The 27,275-nt window shown below is 41.4% G+C and overlaps 4 protein-coding genes across 7 annotated transcripts; 3 read left to right on the forward strand and 1 right to left on the reverse strand.

The window, feature by feature from the left end:
• The first annotated feature begins 8,497 nt into the window (after nt 1-8,497).
• On the forward strand, nt 8,498-16,416 carry Gsc (goosecoid homeobox). 2 transcript variants are annotated; one of them, XR_006881962.2, is made up of 4 exons: nt 8,498-9,348; nt 10,995-11,284; nt 13,809-13,979; nt 16,025-16,160. XR_006881962.2 is itself a non-coding variant. In XM_046615374.2 (3 exons), the coding sequence occupies exons 1-3, from the start codon at nt 8,853-8,855 to the stop codon at nt 16,223-16,225; spliced, it is 987 nt and encodes a 328-aa protein (XP_046471330.1). In that variant the 5' UTR covers nt 8,505-8,852; the 3' UTR covers nt 16,226-16,416. The 2 variants fall into 2 exon arrangements, 1 of the variants encoding a protein (XP_046471330.1); XM_046615374.2 differs by lacking the exon at nt 13,809-13,979 and having other exon boundaries at nt 8,505-9,348; nt 16,025-16,416.
• Nucleotides 16,417-17,001: 585 nt separating this feature from the next.
• On the forward strand, nt 17,002-19,228 carry LOC124214568 (alpha-(1,3)-fucosyltransferase C-like). 3 transcript variants are annotated; one of them, XR_006882152.2, is made up of 3 exons: nt 17,002-18,725; nt 18,895-18,956; nt 19,091-19,228. XR_006882152.2 is itself a non-coding variant. In XM_046616961.2 (2 exons), exons 1-2 carry the CDS (start codon nt 17,443-17,445, stop codon nt 18,688-18,690), a joined length of 1,140 nt encoding a protein of 379 aa, XP_046472917.1. In that variant the 5' UTR covers nt 17,002-17,442; the 3' UTR covers nt 18,691-18,703. The 3 variants fall into 3 exon arrangements, 2 of the variants coding, with proteins under 2 accessions (XP_046472917.1, XP_068990620.1); XM_046616961.2 differs by lacking the exons at nt 18,895-18,956; nt 19,091-19,228 and having other exon boundaries at nt 17,002-17,873; nt 17,982-18,703; XM_069134519.1 differs by lacking the exons at nt 18,895-18,956; nt 19,091-19,228 and having other exon boundaries at nt 17,002-17,373; nt 17,560-18,703.
• Nucleotides 19,229-20,806: 1,578 nt separating this feature from the next.
• On the forward strand, nt 20,807-22,855 carry LOC124214570 (alpha-(1,3)-fucosyltransferase C-like). The gene has a single exon (XM_046616962.2). The coding sequence runs from the start codon at nt 20,807-20,809 to the stop codon at nt 22,049-22,051; it is 1,245 nt and encodes a 414-aa protein (XP_046472918.1). The 3' UTR covers nt 22,052-22,855.
• LOC124214571 (alpha-(1,3)-fucosyltransferase C-like) lies at nt 22,843-24,312 on the reverse strand. Its single transcript, XM_046616963.2, has one exon. It carries the CDS (start codon nt 24,051-24,053, stop codon nt 22,848-22,850), a length of 1,206 nt encoding a protein of 401 aa, XP_046472919.1. The 5' UTR covers nt 24,054-24,312; the 3' UTR covers nt 22,843-22,847.
• Between the last annotated feature and the right edge of the window lie 2,963 nt (nt 24,313-27,275).

Raw genomic sequence — 27,275 nt, forward strand, 5'->3', positions numbered from 1 at the left:
TTGTGAAAGATGAAAAATGGAAATAAAAATAAAGGAACGTATCTACTTCGTAGTTATAAATAAGTAATTTTTTCCTTCGTATATTTGTACAAAGAGTACACTATATACATATCAACTCAATACACAGTCTTTCTTTTTTTTTGATCTATTCCTCGAATCGAGCATTTCCAAATTCAAATTCGAAATATCAAATTACACTTCACGTTCTATTCCAACTATACAACACTACCTAGTAGAAGTATCTAACATGTGCGACGCCGGTAATATCGCGTGATAATATTCGTTCGAAAATATTAGCTATCAACGCCAGTTAAACGTGATAACATTTATTGGTAAGACAAAATAGTAGGAACCACCGGTATGGTGGCTGTTGGTATACACGCTCATACCACCATCGGTAAGCACTGACGGTGAGTATTGATTCATTCTCAATTCTAGCATCGTCTGCCTATTCGTACAAATGCCAGGCGGAGACACTCGGAACTGTAAATTTGCCCAATTTTTTTCTCAAAGCGTTTACAAATAGGTTCAATTTAAAAACTAATTCTCAGACATCAGAGAATTTGAAATAAGTTTTACATAATTATTACACGCATTCCGAAGTCACTGGTTGATTTCAAGCGATGATTACTTTTGAAATAAATTTTTGAACGAACAACATCAAGAAAAATAGGTAAATAATTAAAGAAGCGGATCAGCTTACTCGGAAAGAATGTATTTTTTACTCGTCATTAATCGGTTCTTTGTTATACGCTACATTCAATACATACTCAGTTGGATTCCCCCTTTTTTCCCTCGGAGAAAAGGCATGGAGAGCTCCTCAATGATAATAAAATTTAATTCTCCTCGAGGAAACCCCTAGTGTAGACTGTAGAGTTTGATGTCAAAGGGAGAAATACTTTTCACCGGACATAATACGGCTCTCCTCTATGCGATTCCGAAAACATCCAAATATTTTCATTGGATCCGACGGTCGGTTGCTACAATGGAACGCATGGTTTCGGAACCCTTAGAAATCGCGCAGCTCGCATAATATATTTCTCCATTGCAAGCTCGTCGCTTGCGAACGGAACGGCACGCATAAAGGCGCGATTACACGGTGTCCATTTCAGATGTAGGGAAGAAAGAGACCAAACACTCGGTTTGCAGCGGCGATCGCTTTTCTCGCTCTTGGTCCCGGTGGGCGGGTGGGTATTATTTTCGGTATTTTGCCGATTCAATTGTGTGCGATGAAAAGGCAGCGTTTAACAAGAGTTTAATAAAAGGCAAACAAGGATGTCTTGGCCAGGCCAAGGATCCTGGATTATTTGCTTACAATGGAACCAGAGGACCGCAGCTGCTGGCTCACTGATTCCTTCACTCGTGGTATATTCGCGTTTGCCACGTTCAGCCGTATATCCTTCTCTTTCAAGGATGCAGGACTACTGGGGCTTAAGACCACGAAGTACGAATTGTACAAATTCTCCGTTCAAATTTGTTAAATTGCAAATTTACGCGTCGTCAACAAACGATTACAACGTGTAGGCAAATATGGTCAACGATTACACTCGGAAGAATGCTTAGTTTCAACAGCTAGTATCCTGTTGCCTTGGCAAATTTTAAGATCAATGTACGAACCATCAAACATTGCGGATTTCGACGCGCCTAAAACAAAATTACTAAAATTATTTTACTCGTGAAACACAAAATTTTACATAGTCTTTTTATAAGTTTTCATAAAGTTTGTCAAGACATTCCGAAACACTTTGCAGCAATTGTGACATATCAGATCCACGCATTGAGATTATTCTCCAAAGATTGCAAATCGACTTTGTCGTTCTTTGCCGTGGTGGAAGTCGTACGATTTGCGAACCGAAATTCAGGGGGTTGAGGTAACCCTGTGGAGGGGTTTGAACATTTTTACGGCTCAGACCTAGGGACGCGGTCTAAGTTGCGTAAGCCTGCAGCCTAACTTTGCCGGCGGCAACAATCGATGCTGATGTAATTATCCAAACGTTGAATTCTTTATCGGGCTGAAACAATGGCGTATTTTCAGACCAAACAACATCGCGTACCCACTGACTGGGGTGGCACCCCCCTGGCGTGTTCTCTTTGTTTATACTACGCAATAGAATAATCTCTGCACAGAGTTCTGTAACTACAATCGTGGAAGAGCCGATGGATGTGTACATGCTAGACCTACGCGGCGCATGTACGTCGTAAGAAAAATGCATACCTCAACAAGCAATCCCTTAGAGAAATTGTCCATTGCTCCATAATTGATGCTAAACTGATAACATCGGTGAATTATCAGTGACGATAATTCTATAACAGACCGCGACAACTCTAAACAATAATGGCGCATGTAATCAGTGAAAAAGTTTTGCTAGGCACGGGGACGAGAATTGTCGTGAGCAATCAGGTGCCTGTTTCAAAGTTTTCCTCGCGATGGAGGATTGTAGTTGTTTCGTACAGTCGGCTGAGTGTAGACCGACTCCCTTTATACTCGAGGATATTAATGAATTTTGCGGGTCGTCTTGAGAATCACGTTAGGATTTCGGAGAAGCTGAATTCGGATTTCAGTTAACAAAACAAGATAGAAAAGAGGACGAAGCTCCGATTTTCCCGTACCGTCTTAATTTAAATCAAAGATCCATGCTTATCTGGTGTGCGATAGTGCGCGGCGGGCTAAGGCTTTTAGTCGAAGAGTTATTCGAACGTGGATTTTACTAAGTGAGATGATAATGCATTGGGACAACAGTCCGGAAGGCGATGCGGCAGCGAGCGTCCGGGCCCTGCATAGATATCTTACCGGGGATCCCCGCGTATCCGCGGTATATAGCGTTATCTAATCCCGAAGGAGTGTTGATTCTGCAGCTCACACCCGCATCACGCGATGAGGTTTTCGTGTCGCCGGGGATTACCCCTATTTTGCGACCGGGAACCCCCTACCTTCGGCCACCTACTCAGCCAGCACCCTCGGGCCGCCGTCGTAAGTTCGAATGAAAACAAAATTAATGCTTTGCCACAACACGGTTGTAAGCTCCTTGAGTAATTACCCAGCCGTTTTGGTTCCTCGGTTGGTTGCATAACGAATTGTATAAGTAGGAAAACCGATCGGTATGTAGAAGAATCAGTGACTTGGGTAGAATTTTCACCTTCGCCGAATCAGCCAATCTTACGAATCACCGCCCTGCGAACTTTATTCGGCTTCCTCAGTTTTGATGAAACTTTAACCGCTGATAAAAATTTACTTTAAGCATAATGTATAATTAACTTGTATACCGAATGTAAATCCTCGTGCCTTACGTAATTTTTACAAATCTTCCCACCAACATTTCTCCAATTTACCGAAGCCTCGAGTTCGGCCATCGATTTACAGTGATAATGAGAAAAAGAAGAGAGATAAAAATGTTTTTATCGGAAAAGTGAAAGAGAGAACGGACGCGGGCGGATTTTGTTTCCGTTGAGTGTTAATTGGTTCTATCGAAAATATGACGGTCACGCCAATTGGCTGCATTTACATGTATCTCGTATGTATATGTACACTGCCGTTGTCCAATTATAGAAAATTAATTGGCAATCGATCAACTACGACGACTCGGTTGCATTAAACTAGCGACGAGGCAAACAGCAAATAACGCGCCAGATTGCACGGAATTTACTGTCAAGCCCTTTGAATATATCGATGTTATTGTAACGCGTTCACCAATTACGTTTGTGATAACCGTTGACGCGTATATTTACTCCTCGTTCGCCGCTGCAGCATAAAATTAGTTTCGCCCATCATCCGGTTTCCATAACGTGATTTGGTGCGATCGCGATACCAATAATGATCAATTTATAAACCGGACGTGGCGTCACGGATGTTGTTACAGAGATCATTTGCAAGACGAGTACCTGAGGGTAAATTTTACGTTAACGTAAGTTTCTGCTAGATGAATACTGGAATTACGTTTCGTGAGAGTTCCCGTAAAAATCGCCTGACAAAGGTATAATAATATATAATACATTACACTCCTTTTTAGCGGTCCGTTCCTCTTCATCTTTCCTGCTCGCAGCGGGTCTAGAAAGCAAATATTTGCCGCAACGAATTATAATCCGTGTGGAAGTTAAAATATAGTGACGCGGATGCCCGAGCTTTTGTGTTGAGACTTCTTTTTTTATAGAATTCGGCATCTTTCATGATGCTGCGGCAGGATTTAACGCGGGATGGAAATTGAGGAGATATTTAGCTTAGGATGAAGAGGGAATTCGCAACGCGTAGTTCTCTGTCGGCTCTATTCTTCCAGCTCCGGCATGTTACTGCACAGAATTCTTTCCTCGATGAAGGTGACATCTGATATCTTTCTTAACGAACCCATCAGTCGCGCCTTTATTATACGTATATTACACTATCGGCCAGAAACGTATTTTTTTCATTACCGCGTCCCAATTTTCAGTGTCGGAATAATGAAATCTGATCGCTTCAGACTTTTTTTTTTCTCTGTTTAATTTTTCTCGCAAAAATAAATGTTTATTTCTCACGAGTATAAGTTATTACGATGAATCGGAGAAAGGCACTTTTGGCGAAGATTCACGTAGACGCACAGAGATAGGATTAGGACCTACGGGCAATCAGTGCGAAAATCTAATACCGCCGTGCCCTAATACCGTGACAATACCTGCAAAACAGACAAAACAGATGTTTTCACGTCTATAAGCACGACGTTAAGTGGATGCTGGGGACACCTGCTGAGCTTGTTTCTCGGGGGTCACACTCGAACCTCTTGGCTTAAAAATCAAAGGCTTTCGTCCGGGAAACACCCGTGAAACTGCGCCAGTGTTGCCGCGCTACGGGATGCTCGTCCTTTCCCGCAAACGGAATCGTGGAAATTCGCAAAGCCATCTTTACAGGCTTGACGTCGAAATTCTGACATGGAATGTGCCTGCATAACGACAAAGAAGAAACTATGGCACAGAAGAATGCCGCCTGTTTGTTGTATCGGTAACAGTACAGCCAGCAGATACCAAAAAGCAAACAAGGAAACTACTGCCGTGTTAAAAAACAGTGACGGAACTCTTGGGGATAAGTGAATTCAGCAGCGTGACAGTATTATAATTGTTGAACTTGATTACACGTATCTACAGATGAGGAAACTCGGTTTATACTCGTCTACACCGCGCAGCAAGCTTGTACCTACCTAATTAATGCAACGTGCATTATGCCTTCTTTGTCGTTCTCCCGTGACTATTTATCGTAATTAATTATCCAGACAAAGCCACGTATTCGCCGGAGGCATGATCACGCTGTATGCAATAATTCCTGCAGGCGATGCCTGTATAATAACAAGTGTAACAGCTGCTGCAGGCGCGAGCGAATGAGGTAATATTTTCACGGTAGGTATACTTTAAGACCGAGATTCGAAACGCACGTCCCTGCCGCGGATGCCCCTGGGGGATGAAAATATTCAGAGTAAACTTCACCTCGGGATTATCCATGAACCTCATCTTTTCGCGTTGAGTACCGCAGCCAATTAGGTGTTACATCTCGTGAAAATACGACTGGAATTGAAGAGATTTGGGAGGACGGTGGGTTCGGTGGTTACGCGTCGCGATGTAATTTGTATAATATACTTCTTGACTTGGAATTCCTGATCCTTCCACAATGTGTTTATATCCTTGTAAATCCTTCGAGCGCTAAAAAAACTCTGAGTGGAGTAAAAATCAGGTTGCGATCTAACGCGAAAACCAAACTCGAAACGTTTGACTCGAGAGAAAACCGAGTTCATTCAATCGGTCTCCGTTTGCCGGACTTGAGATTCTACGCAGCTGTAACGCTCGATTACCGCAAAAGCTTGATTCCGAAAAAATTCAGTCTCGCCTCTCAAACACCCGACGTAACATCTCCGGCAGCGATGCGACTGGATTCGAAGACTTTTATTGACTTCCGATTGCATTACCATTTATTTCACTCACCCGTGATAATTTGATAAGATCGGTGAAAGGATAGCGCGGCACTCTGCCGTTGACAATGCAATTAACTTTTCCTTTGTCCCGCGAACGCGAGTTGTCATATACTTGTCGCGGGCAGGCCAATAAGCAGGGCTCTCGCCTCTCCGACAATGGGGCCAACTTATTATATTCATGAGTCTCAGCTCGTTCGCACTTCGGGGGAAGTGAGAATACGAGAAGTCCTTTGATGCGGCAAATTTACCCATCCTCGATCCAGTCGACGCGTTCTATTATATGATTTGCAGAGAATGAGACCACCGCTGCTGACAACAATTCACACGATGGTCCCATATTTTTTTTTTTATCACGAAGCAGCGAATACTTGGAACGGAGATGAAATCAACTGCGGCACTTAAAAAAATGTTGAAAGCCGTTTCGCTTTGCGATACGTTTTGATCGGGTAATGGGTTAAATTTTCAAGAAACAAATCCTTTTTATAGGCCTTAATGGAATTCATACGTGGTTTTGTAATTACTCTCTTGACGAATCTCCGTGAGACGGAAAGCTGCTCATGGTACAGAATCCTAGTGAAATGCTATAGTAATCTAAATCGTGTTTTGTACCACCATCTTGGTCTCGCATAGACTTCGATGTGCGACGAGTCGCAAGGCTGGCTCGCGCCAGATCCTTCGAACTGGTCCTACAAAATGGGCCCTAATCCACAGCGCGGCTAATCCCACATCTCGCACGCTGCCTCGAATTGCAACTGCAGCCTAGTACGGAACTTGTGCATGTGCAGCATGGCCCGTTTATATCCTCATATCGCGCATATGCCGGTATCCTATGGTTGCTCCGAGAATGCGAGCAAAACATTTAAGGCGCGGTTAGCGTTCGACATTTGGACTCGGATTGCAACCGAATTTGAATTTTTCAATCAAGTATAACTATAATTGGAACTGCAACGAACAGCGTGCAACGTGTGTTCAATATTCGTCTCTGTAATGACGGACGTACAGCAACCAGAAATTCATATAAAAGAAAGAGAATGACGAAGGGTTCTAACAGCATCCCGCGTGTAAAGCTGTAAGGGTGATTCAGGGGGCAGGGATACATGGGATCTAGGATCTCTGGATTCGACCACGATTAACGTCCGGATTAGGATTAGGGTTGGCATATATGTATCCCTGCGAAAGAATAGCCCGTATATACGTATTCGCACACGCGGCGAAATTGTACGCGTATGTAAGTTTCCGAACGGTTTCAACGTATGGATGGACTGTTATATAATACAACGTCGAACACACGTACGCGGTTTCGTTTGTACCGTCGTACCCACACGAACCGGAACTATGTACATAACATACACATACGTACGTGTATAATATTTCTACTACGCGTGTAGAAGCTGCACGCGAGATTTTCCCATCCCCTAATACCCATTACAACGGTTTTATGTTCTTAAATCGGGCACACGGACGCGGGATTTTAAATAATTGAAGAGACATTTTATGGATTACAGTTCAACGATACCCGGCGTATCTGGCATCACGACGGGTACCTAATTTTTCTACGGTCTGACGAAAATTTGAATAACTCCAACAATATCAGGTTTAAAGTGTTAGTTTCACGACTGTTGTAAAAAGAGGTATTAAAGAAAAAAAATTCTTACGCTCTAGAGAGCGATCCGGTCCGATTATCTCAATACGGTACAAGTTCGATAATTGATGAATCAGTATGAAATGATTAATATCGAATAATCTGGACAATATGGAAAATAATAAGTATAATATTCGCGGATTGAGCGATTGTTGTAAAATGGGCATTTGAATTTGCACCCGATTATGACATATAATTCACTGTACATTTTGGACACAGAATTTGCGTAATTGTACAACCTTCGTGGATGAGGATCTTCGCGTAAATGCATATCGTGTATGCAGAGACGTACGTGCATAGATTCAGGGAACAGACGAACGGAAGGTACAAAGAGAACGGCGTGAAAAAACGGTAACACACGGGGCGTCTGATGATTATCCACACTAAATGCGTCAGCCCCCTCCACCGGCTTCAACCCTCCGGTTACGAAGTTACGCTTCCGGTTGTCATCGCGAAATTCTGTCCCCGAGAGCGGCGTTTTCCTAGGGGATGGAACTCGAAGCCACGCCTAGCAGCCAATCCGCGAGAAGACTGCAGGGTGGCTCAGGCAGCGAGGGTGGCGCGTCGACGAGGAACTACGAGGCCGGGGCTTCGTGTCTGGACATTTGTCTCTTCTAGTTATCGAAAAGCTCGTCGAGGAGAGGGCGTCGAAATTCGCCAATGCACCGGCCCGAGTTTTCAACCAAGTCGTAAAATTTCTTTCCGCCTTCCATTGCCGTCAATTTATTCTCTCATTCGTCTCGGTAATCAGTCGACGAATTGAAACACCCGGGGTGTCGCAACATGTTCAAATCGACGATTATCATCAATCGACGCTGTTAAATCATCGTCCGGCGTGTTTTAAACGGGCGGTAAAACGTCCATGATCAGAAGTTTCGTGAAGTTAGAACCAACGGGATTGAAGAAAGATGCAAAAGTGCCAGAGTGCCTGATTCGTTGATTAGTTTCTCACTTCGATTGGCTCGGGCTGATCGAATTCGGTCGAATTTAAGGTGAAAGTGATCCAACACTCGGCCGACGCGACGGATGCCGAAATCTGTGCCGAACACCGATGTGAAATAGATGTAGAGAGTGGTAAAGCTCGAGAATAATTCGCTACAAACGTCGAGGCGATTGCTTTGAGTTGCAAATATCGTGGACAGGGAGATTCGTCCGTCAAAGCGAATGTTGCCTCCGACTTCCGGTGAAGTGGATCCCCTGAAGGACCTCGGAAATACAATTGACAAAGCTTCACGGTCTGCCAATTCGTGCGGAGTGACATCGGAGGTAATAATATTTGGAACATGGTAGAAAGCATCTTCGCCGGCGATTCCCCAAAATCAAGATCCTCGATGACCGAACCTTCCAGCCCTGTTCAGGACGGACCAGGACTTTCTGGGTACAGTCACGCCTACTTGTACGGCTACGGGGCCGACACCTTGCAGCAAAAGATCAAGTCCGAATCCCAGATAATCCAGTCGTCAAGAGATCATGCGGATCTCGATCGCGAACGCGTATTTTCCAGGAATATCCACAGTCCCGCGAGCCCTGACCAATTGAATTACCGTCCGTCCGTCTCCAGGCCCAGCTCTTCGGCTACCATGTCTTCGCCCACGTCCATATTCACCATTGACAGTATCCTCGCCCCTCGCACAGGTGGCAACGTCACCCCGACGAGCTCCGGGAGTTTGTCAACCCTGCCGAATGCCGAACCAATTAACTCGCCGCCGAGGACAGCCACCATGCATCCCCTTCAGCAGCAGCTCCATCACTTGGCGTTCACGTCTGCAGATTTTCTAGGTGGGTTTGAATTTTCAAATCACCCGTGTGATGAAGATTGCGTGTTTTTATCAAAATACGGCCGAATCAGTGTCGACGAAGGGAACTTCATTCAAGGGGAATTTTCATCACGTGTACTCGACTCGTATTTCAGATTTTTCGAGACAAGTGTTGTAACCATCGTTTAAATTTTGCGACATTTTTTATCGACGGACGCACGAGAGCAATGTTTTCAACGAACGGTTGAAGCCTTTTTGGAAAAATATCGGAGGGGTCGTTTCGACGCAGAATGTATTTACACAGCAAATACGACGATTCGCTAAATTAAAATTCTGTTGTCTTTACTGATGCGCGAGGCTTCCGTAGAAACGTTACAAGAAGCCGTAGCAAGTGCGAAACGAAGATTCATCGCTTTGCCTTCCTCGATGAGCCGCGCCGATTGTTATCAGACGATAAAACATATTTCGAAGTCAAATTTCATTTCTAAACACCAAGGATATATTTCTTGCCCTTTTCGCGTATAACGCGATAGACGAGTATAAATCAATTATCGATCCTGCTTATCAATCGATGGAATCGTTCTTGCGAAAATTCTCTGACATCCCAAGCGATTCGGATACGGATGAATGGGTGTTGGAATGATATTTTCACCCTGCAGTCACGGGCTGCAGTATTTTTCCGTTTCAAAGGAATATTGTCTGGTCCGCGGTGCACTCGAGCCGAGACAAATCCGACGTGAAACCTGAAGGCATCACCCGTCTCGCCTTTTTACCACCTTAAAAGCGCTAAGTATTTTCGTATTTTTTCCCACCCCGAGACTGGAACTAGAAACGCATCGTCGCCCTGAAACCTACAATCCGTCTTCCTTTCGCACGGACGGTTTCGCGCTTGCAAATCTGCCGCGAAACTCCGGATGGTGAGCAAAGCTCTTTTTCTACGGAGAGCGTACATCCATCGACGAGCGGGGCGGTGAAACGTTTAGGGGTAAAATGTAAGCAGCTTTTTTTGTAAGATTTTAAATAAGGTCTCCCGGGGGAATACGGACTCGGCACCGGCGTCTCGACGCCTCGTGACATGCGAGGGAACGCTAAGTGTACGCCGCAGAGTTTAAACTCTGGAGAAATGTAATCCAGGTGAAGCCTTAATGGACTCACAGCTAAACTGGATTCATGTTTGCCAATCTGATATACATTCTTAGACTCGTTTATTTCCTCGTCTCAAACGGCTCTACACTGTTGCATAAATTTGTATAAAAAAAAAAAAAAGAAACAAACTTAAGTTATACCGATTCGAACCAATTTCAAATCCATTTCCACTATCCCATTCGGTCAGATTCTTACAATAAGTTTAGGTCTTTCATTTAGCTTACGAAGAATCTGTGTAAACTGATTAAACTTCGAGAAGAAGCGCATAATTATGGTGGACTCATTTTAACCTGAATTGTCACACCAGCATGTAGCATTCCAGATTATCAATACACAATTCGATTGCGATTCGTTACAGTTCGTAAGAGAGCAATAATTTCACAATATTATAAAGCGTGATGGGCGAGAGTGCGCAGCTTTGTTCAAATTCGATTACTTACTTAGGCTAGCTTAGAGTAAACGGTAAATTTTTGACCAGACTGACTCCTGCTTATCCGATTGTTGCCGCTCTGTTTGTTTCAGCTGCCGCCTATCCGGGATTGTATCCTGGAGGTTACGTCGCTGCGATGGCAGCGGCCGGTGTTTCGCTCCACGGGCAACCGGCTTTTTATCACGCAACGCATCCTTATCACATGAATCCAGGGGTTCCGGGGGCTGGACCGATGACCAAGAGGAAACGGCGCCATCGTACAATATTCACCGAAGAACAATTGGAGCAGCTGGAAGCGACTTTCGACAAAACTCATTACCCCGATGTTTTGCTCAGAGAGCAGCTGGCCCTTCAGGTTGATCTGAAGGAAGAGCGCATCGAAGTGAGTTGAATTTTAACGAATTAAGAAACGTTTCAACATTTGGTTGAAAATCTATTAGCTTGAAATGAAAAATCATCCGTGAAACAATCGTTTCCTGGACGGTAAACTCGCGAGGGTTTCGTCCGAGTACCTAACCGAGTATATTACAGTTACATGTGTCCTTTGCAGCGTCTGGTCGGATCGACGCGTTCGCTTTCAATTATTGAGGTTTTGCTGATACCCCGAATTTGTTGTGTTAAAATAATACCGGACTGTGTTCCCAAATATTTGTAAAGCCCTTGAAATTCTTTCCCTTTAAAGTCCAAACATGAATGGATTCGGTAGAATTATTTCGACAAATAGCGCTGACAAGCCTTGTATACCTATGAAAGAACGAGGGTCTTCCACGACTGGCAGGAAGAGACACGAACGACAGAGTATCCAGTGGTGGAACCTCTGCAGTGGGTCTGACAAATTGGTTTTTTGAGAAATGAAAGATATTCGGTTACTCTCTGGTAAATATTTGACCTACCCGCGTTTGGTCGATATGCACAATTTATAATGTAAGCAAAGCCTCACTGTCGGAAGTCAATTGTTTGTAGCGTTAATGCCGTTAATGCACAAAGCCTATAATATTTTAATGTGACTAAAATGTCCTAAAATAGTCCAACCGGAGTGCTTTTGTTTGACTTGCTGAGACTCTACGATACATTTCTGTCATCCATTAACTCTCCCACTTATTGTCACCCTCGTTTTTCATACGCACCGTATCAAGTTTTATATTTTCACATATTCTCACCCGGATTTTCGATAATTGTATTCACACCATTTAAAAAAAAAAGAAGATATTTCGAAAATCGCATAATCACAACTTGTCCCAACCGTTCTACGCGCATATATTTTTATCTGCTTTTCAGTAAATTCAACCCAGATGTTTAATTACGACGCAATTTTGAGACTCGCGTTGAAACATGATCGACGCCTAAGGATGATTTTACAGCACGATGTAGCGTTCAGGCTTCCGAACTTTACTTATTCGATAGTTCTTAACTAGGAAACTCGTACTACGTCACCTTCGAACACCCTTCAAGTTTAAGCTAATATTTTCAGAGCATATTCTGCGCTTCGATAAGTGACCTGGGTAATAGACCGAGGTGTAACTTATTCGTAATTTCTTACATAATCGTCGATTGATTACCAATCGCTGCATACAATTTACACAAGATGTAAAATTCCAAACTCACTCGATGCTTGTTCGGTCACGATGCACAACACTTAAAAATTTCGTAATATTCTCTATCTACAAACGAGATTTGCGACAAGGGTATTTAAGGATCTCTGGCAGATCTTACCCTCATGATACAGCGTTTTGGAAGCGAGTATATGACGTATATTCGTGGACCACCCACGTCGAGAGGTAATATCGCTTGGAGTTTGAGAGGCTTAGTCAAGGAGTCTTTTCTGCGGTGAGGTAGCTCATGGATTTTGGAACAACATCAATCTTGCCGCAACGCGCGACTACGCCGGAGATCTTCGCTTCTCTGGATCTTCTATGGATCTAAATTCCTAAAGAAATACAAAATTTGTTTGCATAGACGGCTCTTCACCGCTGCGAGGAAAGATATTCGGGAGGGTATATATTCCCTACGAAATGCTAGTCGTCCTGTTTCCTTGTAAGACTTTACCGTTTTATCGTCGGGAGCTTTTCTCCGTCGGAGTTCAAAGCATTGGCAAAATTACAATTCGTCACTCCTCGCGCTTCACTTTTTACGGGCCAATGCGCAGGTTTCAATTTTTCACAAAACCTTACCACCAATTTTATCTCGCTACGCTACGAGTAATGCTGGGAAACCTTTACTCTTCCCTTATTCAAATATCACTCGCACGCCACCGTGAATACCTACGTAAATCGTAAAATTTGTCTGAGAATATGCAATATCATTAGCGAATCAAACCGTCTGACAATGAGTATCGGTTGTCTTCCTAATCGACTCGGACAGGCGTGTCGTGCAAACGCAGGCGTGATATACACGAGTTAAAATTCTTTGATCCTTTCTCGTCCCCTCGGCCTTTCTCCATTACCTCTGGTCCTCTCACCCTTACAGTTCTCATCCATTCGGAGGGTGTCGCTGTTGGTTTATAAATCAGCAGAGCATCTTTTACGAGTTGTTTTCATGAAACGAATCATATAATATTCAAATAAGTTCAATTATTATCATGCGTATCTAGAAAAAAATTTTTTTTCAAGTGATAACAGTTTTTTGTCGAAATTTAAAAAATATATTAGCAACTGAATACGAAAGACTAGACGGCATATCATATAAATATTTTAGCAGCACTTGTTTCGTCAAATTCAAGGTTTAGAGTTGAATACATGAAAGCTCAGACACGACGGATGAAAAGAAAAATTTGACCACGCAATTACGGTACCTAAGTATACAAATTTTAATGCCTACAGATTTAAAGAAAATTGTGTTAGTATAAATTCAAGGAAGAGTTTGTCATCCACATACTAACTCGGGTTTTTTTTTTTTTTTCTCAACAGAAATGATGAAGCGAGTAAATATGACATAAGACCACCGCAGATAAGAAAACTCTGACTTCACTGTGAAATTTCGCACCTAGGGAGTCCTGGAAAAACCTAATCTGCTTTTACTGCCTAAAACTTTGAACAGACCGTACACAGTGAAAAGGCGCATTCATTTATTTGGGAAAAGTAAATAGCCAAAGACTTTACCGATTATACTGTTTTCCTTGTGTTTTCTATTTTACTTCCGTAGTATAACATACGTTTCCACGAAGTTTAAACGAAAATGCTGCTGCCTACCTTCAAAAGGGGACAAGACACAATTTATACGAAGTTTCAGAAAAATTTACTGATACGCGTTACGCGTAGATACACAAACTGACGATATTTCAAATTATCAAATTCAATCGTTGATGTCAGCGTGACAACCTTGGATACGCGTGTCTCTGAATGGTAAAGCTGATTATACAGGGACGAACGGATATGCAAGTCAATATTCGCAAGATATGTTGCAAAAAAATGAAAAAAGATAGGGCTTTTCACGCCATCTCAGTAACATTTTTTAATTTTGCCAAGGATTTTTTCTACGTTCGTACGAGGCCTGAAGAGCTTCAAAGAATTTTTAAAAAAATTTTGAATCACGCGTCTTTACCCAATAATTTTTTAAGCCCATCTCAAAAACACAAAAACAAAAAGTTGATTTTTATGAAACAAGATAAAAAAACATTTGATTTCCGAAATGATCCGTTTTTACGCACGATTCAAAGTGGGTCCTCGTATATTTAAACTTGTTTTAAAATCTTTTTCTATTATTTCAGTCGTTCTTTCTCTTTTTATATCTGTTAAGAATCTGTTACAATACACACCGCATCTCCTATGTTTTTTCAGTTTCAAAACAAACTCACTATTTTTTTTTACGATCAATTTACGTGTTTCTGAGATGGGTTTAAAAAATGACAGGTTAAAGAAGAGTGACGAAAAAAATTTGAAAAAATACTTCGAAGCTTTTCAGGAGTCGTAGTAAGTTGAAAAAAATCCTTGATGAAATTAAAAATGTTATGGTCAAAAATTTACTGAGTTTTCGTGGAAAGCCCCGTACATATAAATGTATAAGTTTGCTCAGGCTTCCGTTGATACTCGGTCGATGTACGTTAAATTTTAAAATGTAATGTTCAGACGAAGACGATGTTGGGTTCACACGTCCTCTGGTCGATTGCTCATCATAAAATGCATCGGGTAAAATTTCGGTGAGACCGTAGAAAAAATTAACAAGACAATAAGTAAAGCGGTTTTGGTTTTATGATATTACGAATTCTTTCCAGATTGTTCTTTAAGGTTACTCTTTAGTCAATCTAAAATCCATGGCTGTATATGAGACTTGGATTGGTTGTTAATAGGAATGAAGCGAATCCCCTCGTTGAATATTGGACCAGATTTCCGGTCAAAAATGTGAAAACGGGCTTTTTGATAATTGGACTTTTAACATAGCACTTATGGCCGTTTCAAGTTTTATCGACGGAGATACTGTCACAATTATTTCATAAAATTCATAAACCTTGACAAAAAACGAGATAATGGTTGTTCGAATAATGATCTTTCCAACGACATGTTGAAAAAGAGACGTTGCTGACCGTTTCGAACAGATTCTTAATGATAAAAACAATGGTGTATAATTTAAAAATCTCACAACCGGGACGCGATGATATGGCGCGGAATTTGAGCATCGTGAATCGAATCTTCGCATAACTTGTATTGACTTATTACTAATAATAACAAAATGAAGATTAAAACGTTCATTTTTGATTAAAAGAATTCTATTGTACATTGATATGTATGAAAATAATGCAACTGTTATACACTCGCTATCAATTGTGTCTGATGACTACTACATTCAAACGAAAAACTATGGACAGAAGTTTATTAATAAAATTGTAATAAACCATCATCCAAAATGTTCTTAAAATTCGTAAATTTAATTTTCGCGGATTAATCCAACAACATTAACGTAAATTAGACAATTTTCCAAAAGGATGTTCTACTGTCACCGTAATCACTGAAGAACCACCTTAATTCCCAGAGACTTGTTATGTATCCAGTCAAGACGTATTGCCACGTGCCTTTCTGCTTCGCACTAATTGAATCTGACGCATACAAGTCTCGTTCGTTCGCTCGCAAGCTCGTGTCACGGCTTAATTCCGTCGCTTCATTGCCTATTATCAATGTTGTTGTTTCAGGTGTGGTTCAAAAACAGACGGGCCAAGTGGCGTAAGCAAAAAAGAGAGGAACAGGAAAGGCTTCGTAAGCTGCAGCTCGAACAACGGCAACGTACCGACGACGCTGTCGTCATGTCGCCAATAAGAGTCGCGAATCATCTAACCCTTAGGAAAGATCCCCATGATCAGGATACCGATAGCTCTGATCTCGAAGTGGCGTAGTCTTCGAAAACAACCTCGCAAACAGACTTATGTCTTGTCGCGTACACCAGCGTGCATGCTTTCACGATTTAGAAATTTGAAATTAAGATTTCGCGGGATGCGGTATTCGGTCGTATCTCATTCTCAGCCGAGTGTAAATAAGATGTATATATGCCTGTAAATACTGATAAACTATGAATGTAGAGAAATTAATAAATTATTGTTCGAATAGGAAAGACGCAAATGAACGCAATTACGTTTATGATTCAGGAATTCCTGAACGATCGTCGTCGATATATTTACATTAAGTATAGATATGCAAACGGAATGCCTATCGATTTCACTCGCAATCTTGTAGCATGGGTAGGTACGTTGGAAAAAATACATTGTAACATTTTCGTTTGAAGAAAAATAACAAGATTTCCACGCCTGGAAATTAATTCATTGCCTTGCAGGTAATTCTAATTTGGACAGATGTTCTATCTATATTATACTTATCTATCTTATTAGAAACAGCGATACCAGCAGTCAATAAACACCACGAGATAGGAGCCGACAGTGTGTCGGAAATTTCTATAGAGTATAGACATGTTTAATAAATCAGAAACTAGCTTGAGACGTTTTCCATCAAAACAAAACTCCACGGTGTACACACGCTTCGCGTTCACACATTGTCTAATAAGTAAGTGAATCCTGACCTTCGACGTCAACGGATTCGATATCAGGCACTGTAAACTGATAAAACACGTGCACCTAGATTAATTCAGTCACGCAGCGTCGCTTGCCGACACTGGATCGGTCTCAAAATTAATAATCTCATAAAATGTAAAATGTTACGGACGAGGGTTTTCCGAGTGTAGAATCAGTGCGGTAGATAAGAAAGTAAAACAAAGAGATGAATCAAAATATGCATCAGTGGTTGAGCATATTTTAACAAAACTTTACACCTACCTGTCCTTTGAATAATGACGTCAAGTTGTACTCAGGCAGATCAGACTTCGTAGATTCAATTTAAACACTGAGTGTCTTGTTGTGTGGAATGCACAAAGTGCTATTCGACTAACGATTCACAGTTTTCATAAGATTGTGTGGCACGGTTTAAAGTAGGAACGGTTGTAACAATCGCATTTGTAAAGGGTGTTCAAAGGTTCAGATCCATTACGCCACAGGTAAAGATAGATAAGAATTCATACTCTAACGACAGTCAAGACTTACATAAGGCATCGCATGTTTCAAAAATGAGTTGTATAATGAGCCATTTACAGCGTGTAGTTACCTTGCGAATGTACACGATTGTTGCATTGTTTATTACACCAATGATTCTTCCATTTTTTCACGACGGAACATACTGTCAGAACGAGGCTTTGTATGGGTTCGAGTCGAGTTTGGAACGTAGAAATCACGCGGCACCGCTTATCACGGCGAAGAATGAAGCAGTCAAACCACCGGAACTGGTGAACAAGAAAAAGACAGTTTTGTATTGGACAAAAATGTTTTCGAGTAAAAATTTTCGCTTAAGCGTACACGACGAAAATCCTGACGTTTTCGCAAACTGTCCTGTCAGCTCTTGCATGGGAACAAGCGACCGAAATTATCAGCCCGTCGAGAAATTCGACGCTCTTCTATTTCACGGTCCGGAATTAAACGCCAGAGATTTGCCAAAAACAAGGTCACCAAATCAACGATACATATTCGCGGATTTTGAGACACAGGTCTTTCATCCGATACCGAAAAGATTAGAATTCAACAATTTTTTCAACTGGACAATGACTTACAGGAGAGATGGAGACATTATGCGGCCACACGCGATCTTCAGGAAAATTAGCACCAACGAGTTTATACCCCCCGACATTCCGGCACAGTGGTTGGACGTTTCCGACGGCAACGTGTCCGAGTCTACGCGTCTCTTGTTCAAGAAGAAATCGAAAATGGCCGCATGGTTCGTTTCTCATTGTTCGACGAACAGCAAGCGAGAGAACATCGTGAAGAAGTTGCAGAAATATGTGAAGGTAGACGTTTATGGAACGTGTGGAACATTGGAATGCCCGAAAGCCAAAGGAGCCGAATGTTACGAGCAATTGGAACAAGGATATTTCTTCTACCTGTCATTCGAGAACTCCTTGTGCCGTGATTACATCACGGAAAAAGTGTACCGGGTACTGGACTACGACGTGATACCCGTCGTTTACGGTGCGACAGACTACGAAACTTTTCTCCCGCCGAATTCCTACATCAACATCCTGGACTTTCCCTCGATCGAGGCACTCGCCAATTTCCTCACGGAACTGAGTCAGGACGAGGAGAGGTATCTGAGCTACTTCAAGTGGAGAAGTTTTTACAAAATGGTCACTGGGGATCCCCATATTATCGCTTGCGAGTTTTGCAAGATGCTCCATGAGCCAAATATGCCTAGACAGGTAATTGCCGACATATACGATTGGTGGGCTAAAGGATCGCAGTGTGTCCCACCGCCTGTAATCAACTAATAAAGTCATTGGTGATAATCAAAAAGATGTTATTGGTATGTGATAAGATAAAATAAGTATATGTAGATATATACCATGTAATTGAAACAAAGATCTAATTTAGTGATATTAATGTTCACCTCACGCGTACCAAAGTTATAATTATATCATTTTTATCATTTATATTAAACTTGGACCTCACTGGAATCAACGACGCGAAACAAGCTCAAGTTGTCGAGATAATATTCAAAGGAGCAAGGCCCAGGTGTGTGGTCAAGTCTTGTAAGGTAATTTAAAGACACATAAATTAAGAAATTTAATCTGGTGTATTCAGTAATACATTACAGCCAATAAGTGATAATTAACAATCACCATTCTCGTTTTCAACCTCCGATCTGCTCGCGACCAAATGAATAAGTAGCAGTAAGGACGAAGAAAGCAGCCTCGTACAAGGTTGCGACGACAATAAACCACGTTCTACGGAAGGAAACAATAACTGTCTGCTTCAACTGGATTCATTCTGTACCGTAACGTCATTTATTTTTCCATTCTCGTGCTCTTTTATTGCTTTTTTGTTTTCCGTCATTTATTTCAGATATGTGTATAATATTTTATACCAGGAAATTGGTGAAATAAAATGTTTGACACCTTCTGGAAAAATAGAAAAAAACCGGAATCACGTTAATGACCGTCGAATCTAACCTCATTTATAACTACACTGCTTTTACACTCATTGATCGTATAAAATTCATACTTTATACCATTACTGGTTCATTGGGATATGATGTGATAACAAAACAACTAATTCGTCTGGAATTAAATTACTTGTAAATAAAAATAAACTAATCTATTCCAGACTGTCAGATATTAAATATGATTTGCAGTGATGTATAAAGTATAATTTAAAACTGAAATAGAGTAAAAACTGCTTTAGGGTGAAGAATAGTTTTATGTTTATCAGAAAATTTATTTCGTTCGATAATAGCAGCTGCATTACGCAATCTGGTGTTCGGTTTGAGGAGAAATCCCTAATGAACATCTGATTTAAAAAAATGATAACGTTCCAACTGTTGCCACGTGGAGTTGTTGTAATCTTTTAATATGGTCCTTCGATGTGCTCGTTTTAAAAGTGTACTGATGTGCATTACATATAGACGGATCGACGACATTTCAAATCTTTAATAAATGTTTAACGTCACCGATAGCCTTGGATACACCTGTCTGTAAACGGCGATGCTTGATTGTACAGGTGAAAATGGAATATGTTTATATATGTAAGTTCTACCTAAATATATGTACATTGTATATATTAAGTTTGATGAGGCATCAAATGATAATTTGCCAAATTACGTTGGATTTTAAAGAAGGTATAATATTCAGTTTGAAATTACGATGGATTAATTACATGAGAAAAAAGAGGCAGGGTTTTGGGGATTTTGATACAGTCTTGGCCGTTTTAGGTAATCGAAAATCCCCTATTTATCAAGACAAATGTATTCTACAATAAGAAAAATCCGCGACGTACGTTTAGCATCGACAAATTTACTAAATAAGTGAATCCTGTACTTAAACGTGAACAAATCCAATATCAGCCACTGAGAACTGATAAACCACGTGCACGTAGATTAAGTCAGTCACGCAGCGTCGCTTGTCGGCACTAGTACGGTCTCAAAGGCAGTTCTCTCATAAGCTTGAAATGTTACGAATACGGGCTTTGGAAGTGCAAAGTCAGTGATGCAGATTAGGAAGTGCAAAAAAAATATTGATGAAGAAATTTACCAGTGGCGTAGCATATTTTAACAAATATTTATAACTACCTCCCCGTTGAATAATTACATTAAGTTATAATCAGACATGTGAAAGTTCGTAAATCCAATTCAAAGATTAAGGATTTTGTTGTAACGTACAAAATGCCGTTCGGCTCATGATACAAGGTTTTTATAAGACTGTAGGGCAGGTTTTAAAGTGGAAGAAAATGTAACTGTTGCATTGTTATAGGACATCTGTTTAAACAAATAATCGATGCTTATTTAAATCCATTTTGCACGCTTCCATCAGTCTACCGGTTAAGATAGATAATTAGACTATAGACTCTAACGATAGTCAATATTTACATGACGCATCACATACCTGAAAAATGAGTTGTACAATGAATCATTTGCAGCGTGTACTTACCTTGCGAATGTACATGATTGTTGGATTGTTCATTGTACCAATGATTATGGTATTTTTGTACGGCAGAACATATTGTCAGTACGAGGCTCCGTATGGGTTCGAGTCGAGTTTGGAACTTAGAAGTCCCGTGGCACCACTTACGGTAGTTAAGGATGAACCAGCCAAACCACCGGAAGTAATGAAGAAGAAAAAGACAGTTTTGTATTGGACAAAAATGTTTTCGAGTAAAAATTTTTACCTTAGTGAACGTGGGGTAGATGGTGACATTTTTGCAAACTGTCCTGTCAGCTTTTGCATGGGAACAAACGACCGAAATTATCAACCCGTCGAGGAATTCGACGCTCTTTTGTTCCACGGTCCGGAATTGAACGCGAAAGATCTACCGAAAACAAGATCACCAAATCAACGCTACATTTTCATGGATTCGGAGACTCAGGTTTTCCATCCAGTACCAAACAGACCAGAATTCAATAATTTTTTCAACTGGACAATGGCTTACAGGAGAGATGCAGATGTCATGAGGCCGTATGGGATCTTCAGGAAACTTGATACCAACGAAATTATACCTCCATATATTCCGGCACAGTGGTTGAACGTCTCCGACGGTAACGTGTCCGAATCCACGAGTCTCTTGTTCAAAAAGAAGTCGAAAATGAGCGCGTGGTTCGTCTCTCATTGTGGGACGAACAGTAAGCGAGAGGACATTGCGAGAAAGTTACAGGAATACGTGACGGTTGACATTTATGGAAAGTGTGGTAAATTTCAGTGTTCGAGAGCCAATGAGGACGAATGTTACGAGCAATTGGAACAAGGATATTTCTTCTACCTGTCGTTCGAGAACTCGATGTGTCGTGATTACATCACGGAAAAAGTGTACCGGATACTGGACTACGACGTGATACCCGTCGTTTACGGTGCGGCTGACTACGAAACTTTTCTCCCGCCGAATTCCTACATCAACGTCAAGGATTTTCCCTCGATCGAGGCACTCGCCACCTTCCTCAAGGAACTGAGTCAGGATGAGGAGAGGTATCTGAGCTACTTCAAATGGAAAAGTTTTTACAAAGTTGACACCAAAAAGCACTATATCGTTTGTGAGTTTTGCAAGGCCCTCCATGATCCGAATTTGCCGAGACAGGTTATTGCCAACATATACGACTGGTGGGCTAAAGGATCGCAGTGTGTCCCACCCTTGGAAATTAACTAATCGAGTGAACAGTGCCAATTAGGAAGATTTCTGTGGTAAATGTTTAAATTATTGTTATATGAGTTAGTTGGTGTAGTCCGACGTGAAAGAGAAATAACATTATTTCGAAAAAAATTACGTTAAATTGTACAACGAACTATGGTTTAGAACGGAATACCGTAAACGTGTTCGGTAACTAACCATTAAGTCTTGTTGGATATTATTCGGCACTTTTTTGACACGTAGCTGAGAAACAATATTTTACATTCATAATTTAGATAAGTATTAACACTAATGACCACGATTCAGTTCTACAGGATTATTTCGTAAGTTGTGCGCGTTGTTTTTCATCAATTTAGATTTATCTACATGTATAAAAAAAAGGTTGATCTGCTATTTTACGATTTTGGGATGTGATGTTAGAACAATCGATTCGTCTGGAATAAAATGACCTTTAAGTAAAAATTAATGAATCTACCCCAGACGAATAGACCTTTCTGACTAGTCACCTCACATCAATTTTTTTGGATCTATAGGTGTATTTGAAAAATAAAAATAGTCCAATGCTAATCCGGGATAAAGAATAATTTCATTTGGAATAAAAGATTTATTTTATACAATCAGGGTACCAGTATGATGTAGTCTCATGTTCAATTCTAGGATAGGAATCTTCAATTAATATCTAATTTAAGGCAATGGTAACGTTCCAGCTGTCATGATGTGGAATTCTTGTGGTCTAAGAGAATTCTGGTTGCTCAAGAGATCACCTACATTATAGCAACGTATGCTGTTAATCACGTGTACTTTAATAGCAAGCTCATGGAATTCCTTGGAAACTAGGCTCACGTAAGCACTGATCGGTTGTCCACCAACCGTAAATATCGTCTATTATCATAGGCGATTGAGCGACTTCGTGCAATTTCTTACAAAGTTTGCACACGGTATAATGTTCGGGTCTGAGTTCGACATTATAGTAATTTTTCCACTTAAAAAAGTTCAAATATCGCTCCGGGTTCTGGCTGACGACCCAAAGGTAATCGGCCAGTGCCTCAGGACTGGAAAAGTCCTGTATATCAATGTAAGAACCAGGAGGTAACACGCTGGCGTAATCGGCTGCTCCATAGACGACAGGTACAACATTATACCGAAGGAATTTGAAAGCTTTTTCTGTTATGTAGTCTCTGCAGAGAGAATTTTCCATGGCAAGATAAAAGTAATAATCTCTTTCAACCATCTCAAAACAATCAGTTTCCTCTTGATCACACTTAAGGGATCCACAGTCCCCGAAAATGTCTACTGGTATGTGCTGTTTCAAGGCTTGCACGTAGAGTTCCCTTTTACTGGAGGTGAAACAATTGGACACAAACCAAGAGACCATTTTTGTTTTTCCCTGTACCTTCCGTCGGGTTTCCTCGGGAATGGTACCCTCGGAAACGTTCCTCCATGCAACTGGAATATGAGGAGGAACGTACTCCATTAAGTCGGTCACTTTAACAACACCGTACGGTCTCATCAGCGTCGAGTCTCTTCGATAAGTCATTGTCCAATTGAAGAAGTTTCTGTATATCTGGTTATCCGGGATTGGGTGAAACACCTGAGTCTCCAAATTGAGGAACACGTAGCGCTGATGGGGGGACCTTTGCTGCGGCAAGTCATTAGCCTTGATGTCTAATGCGTGGAAGATGATCATGTCGAAGTCTTGCACGTTCAGAGCTGTCCTGTTGTTCGTAGCAACGCACTTCCACACGGCACACGAGGCGAAGATATCCCCATCCCCAAAATCCATGTTGTCGCTTTCCCACATCTTCGTCCAGTACAAAATCGTCTTGGTGTTTGTCTCGTGGACGGAAGAGGCCGCCCTGTCGACGAGTCGCTCTTCCTGATGATGTGAGAATCTCACCTCCTTATCGCATGACCGTGTCTCGCTAATGTGTCTACCTAATATCCAGAATATAATTACCGGAACTGATATCAGCAGAATCAAAAGGTATAATTTAACGGACACTCTTCGATTCAATGACATGATTTCGCGCACTTGATATTTTTCAAATATTTCAGAAACCGTAATTATTTAGGTTTGAAAAAACTCCAGTCTAGCCACAGCTACTATGTACATTTCATCTACAACACGAGATTTTCAGTGGCATTGCTAGCACTACACCGTGTCAAGCAGTCCAATAATAGGTGGAGAGGACGTCTTAAAAAATTTTCATGCAATACAACAGTACGTGCCGGCAGTGTGTTCCACGTGTAGCGTACTAAAATTGGTTGATACAGGTGTATATGTGTACATTGGAGAACTTGCTGAGATAATTTCCAGCACGTTCGCGTACCCGCCTATCATTTCAAATTGGGTACCTTCTAGCTGATAAGATATCATGCAGGCATGATAATATTAGTAACGGCTGTCAATGACGAATCCCACGTCGTACTATGTATAATAAATCAATTTATGAAGCACAAATGCGTACCAGACCAATTCAGTCAATCTCTACTAAATAACATATAACTTTGCATATGTTTAAAAAATTACGTGGCACAAATTTTTGAAAGGTGGAAGCACCCTACAGTATCAAATTTCTTTGGATATATACAAGGCGATTATACTGATTATCTATCGACAGATTGGTCCGTCATTTGATATACCATAATGATTAATGCGCGTGCGCTAAAATTTGAGAGCAATTGTATGTCAGGGTGACCAACAGTCATAAATTCAGATAACAGGTCGCCGTGATGTATGTAACCCCAATAATTTTGATAGCTGTCGATGTTGAACACACTACCGGTGCCAACTGTCAAAAGCTTTGAGGTTACGTTCGTGATGTTTGGTCACCCTGACAAACAACTGTTTACGGATTGTAGCGCATGCGTATTAAACCATAGCAAACGACGGACCATTCTGTCGATAGATAATCACTCTGTATATGGCTGACAATGAATTGATTTCATTCGTGTCTCTCGTCTATGCACTTTCAAAACATGGCAAAGTCAGATCCGTTTATTGAGTAAGTGCGATGCACACATGACATCGAGAAGTATGCAGCACAAGGAAGGATAGGGAGCGTCCGGAAACTACGTAATCGGTTTGAAGTGGGGAGGGGGGGGGGGGGGGTACAGAAATTATGACGTCATATGCGAAAGGTGCTGCGGCTCGGGACTAGTGTGGATCCTATCACAGGTAATAGATAAAGTTTCTGTACTGCATATACTTCCTCTCATTATCCTATTTTTTAAAAATTTTGTGTCAAGCGGAGGGTCAAAAACCGTCAAAATCCGATGACGTAACTTATGGACGCTCCCTTATGAGTATATGTCTCACGGAACACAATGCTTACTCCACTACATGCCCGGGCCCTTTCGAGGAGTTGTTTCAACAAATTATGAAGGACCAGACTCGCAGTATTCATCAAGTTTGGTTAAGTTCACTAAGCACGTAAACTCTGCAGAACCGCGGCTAATTGTAAGACAATCAGCCCTACAAGTTTAACGGCCCCAACGCTATTGGGCCGTTGAGACCTAAAGGCGATCAACTTAAGTGCTTTTCTCGACTGGACGAGCTCGAACCACTTCATTATTTACGTCAGTCAAGGACTCACTAAAGCAAAGAGCAAGCGACTGGTACATTCGCCTGGAGAAAAATTGTTCTAGTTAATCTACATTAATCGACAATTCTTATTCAATGTCTCGACTGGTCAGCATGCCTTGATTTCATTTTTATACATATTTCGGACACATAACGTAGTTTATTATCTACAAATTATTAATCGACGCTCAAAATTGTGGTGTTGTAACAAAAACTATACTCTAGCCTCAGACTTTGATCAGATATACAGATTATGATAGAAATCCAAGTACTTTTTATACGTGAATTTAATTTTCAATTTGAAAACGACCGTTTACTTTACGGTTATCGTGTTATATCCAGCCACGTCTTCAGCTGACGCAAATAAAAAAAAAAACGAAAAAAAAGTCTTTGCGTAAAGAAAAGTTTACAGGCTTCGCACAAGATTGGCTTTTGATGAGTTTCAGTATGGTCTATGGATCTCAGTTACCTAGAATAAACAAAGCAAAAAAGTTACCCTTCACTTTGCACTCTGTTTTCCGTAAAGTTATAGACTCACAATCAGTCGTAATAATGTTTCAGATCAATTTAGGCACATTCTTAGTCGCGTAATACAAGTATGAAACTACAGTAACGGTTACATGTGAAAATCAATTTAATAACTCCTGCACTTCACGATAAGTAGCACTTTATTCAAACACTTGTACAGTTATAATTTTTTTGTTATAGATCACAATAGGACAAGAAAATGAATACATAAGAAGCGTTTTTTAATTGCTCAGTTCATCGACGATGCCTGGATCACTTTAGTGCCGTTGGTGGTTTCAGATAAGCGGCAGCTTCGCACGGAGAATCTTCGCAAGCACTCTTGTCCGTAGTTTTATTTTTCTGCTTCGCACCTCTGGACCGGCACTTATTATGATCTAAATTGTCATGGTCTTCGTGAGGACAGGTTATCTTGCGTCGCTTTTTAGGTGTTTTGTGCCTAGCTTTCTTACCGACCTTTGCCAGACACCGTGTCGGCCCTACGTCAATGGCATTGGCAATTCGGATAGGATTAACAACGAACTCGCTGCATTCGGTAGAAGCGATGGTCAGCGTAAGGACGTGCATAAACTTGAGGAAGCATGTCGTTCTGATGAGATAAATCACGCCACCGCCATACTGGAAAAGTGGTGGACCTGTCGAGTGAACGTCGCACATGTAATATGCGCCGCAGAACTTGAAGACACAAACGCAAGTGCTTTCACACGTCACAACACCGAACGGATGCTCCAAGAACATGTCCTGCAAGGTCGCCCACAGTGAGTTCGACGACTTGAGGTACAGACGACCTGTGACACCGGGCAGCAAGGTACCTTGAAATATCGTCTCTCCGATTTTAACATTTTTCGCCAGATATCGGTCCCAGTTTTCGACGTCCGCATACTCCGGCCTCTTCGCTTTCAACTCCGCCTCGAGTGTGCTGATCGTGTAATACTTATCCCCGCACATTACTATCGCGTCAAGAGTCTTGGGACTCCAGTACTCCGGTGCGGTGATTCGCGTCATGCCGGCGCAGACGACGTAGCAGGCGTAGGTCTGTTTACCGCGGTGTTCAGCAGGAAAGAGTGCCTGGGTGGGGTGGATCTCACCCCACAGAGAGAACAGCTTGTAAGGTTCTTCGACGTAGAATTGGTG

This window comes from Neodiprion pinetum, chromosome 3, assembly GCF_021155775.2.
Source record: "Neodiprion pinetum isolate iyNeoPine1 chromosome 3, iyNeoPine1.2, whole genome shotgun sequence".
NCBI classification, from domain to species: Eukaryota; Metazoa; Arthropoda; class Insecta; order Hymenoptera; family Diprionidae; genus Neodiprion; species Neodiprion pinetum.

Coding starts and splice junctions, on each gene's coding strand:
- Gsc (XM_046615374.2), top strand. CDS start 8,853: ATGGTAGAAAGCATCTTCGCCGGCGATTCCCCAAAATCAAGATCCTCG. Junction 9,349..10,994: donor CACGTCTGCAGATTTTCTAG/GTGGGTTTGAAT, acceptor TGTTTGTTTCAG/CTGCCGCCTATCCGGGATTG. Junction 11,285..16,024: donor TGAAGGAAGAGCGCATCGAA/GTGAGTTGAATT, acceptor TTGTTGTTTCAG/GTGTGGTTCAAAAACAGACG.
- LOC124214568 (XM_046616961.2), top strand. CDS start 17,443: ATGAGTTGTATAATGAGCCATTTACAGCGTGTAGTTACCTTGCGAATG. Junction 17,874..17,981: donor AGAGATTTGCCAAAAACAAG/GTCACCAAATCA, acceptor AATGACTTACAG/GAGAGATGGAGACATTATGC.
- LOC124214570 (XM_046616962.2), top strand. CDS start 20,807: ATGAGTTGTACAATGAATCATTTGCAGCGTGTACTTACCTTGCGAATG.
- LOC124214571 (XM_046616963.2), bottom strand. CDS start 24,053: ATGTCATTGAATCGAAGAGTGTCCGTTAAATTATACCTTTTGATTCTG.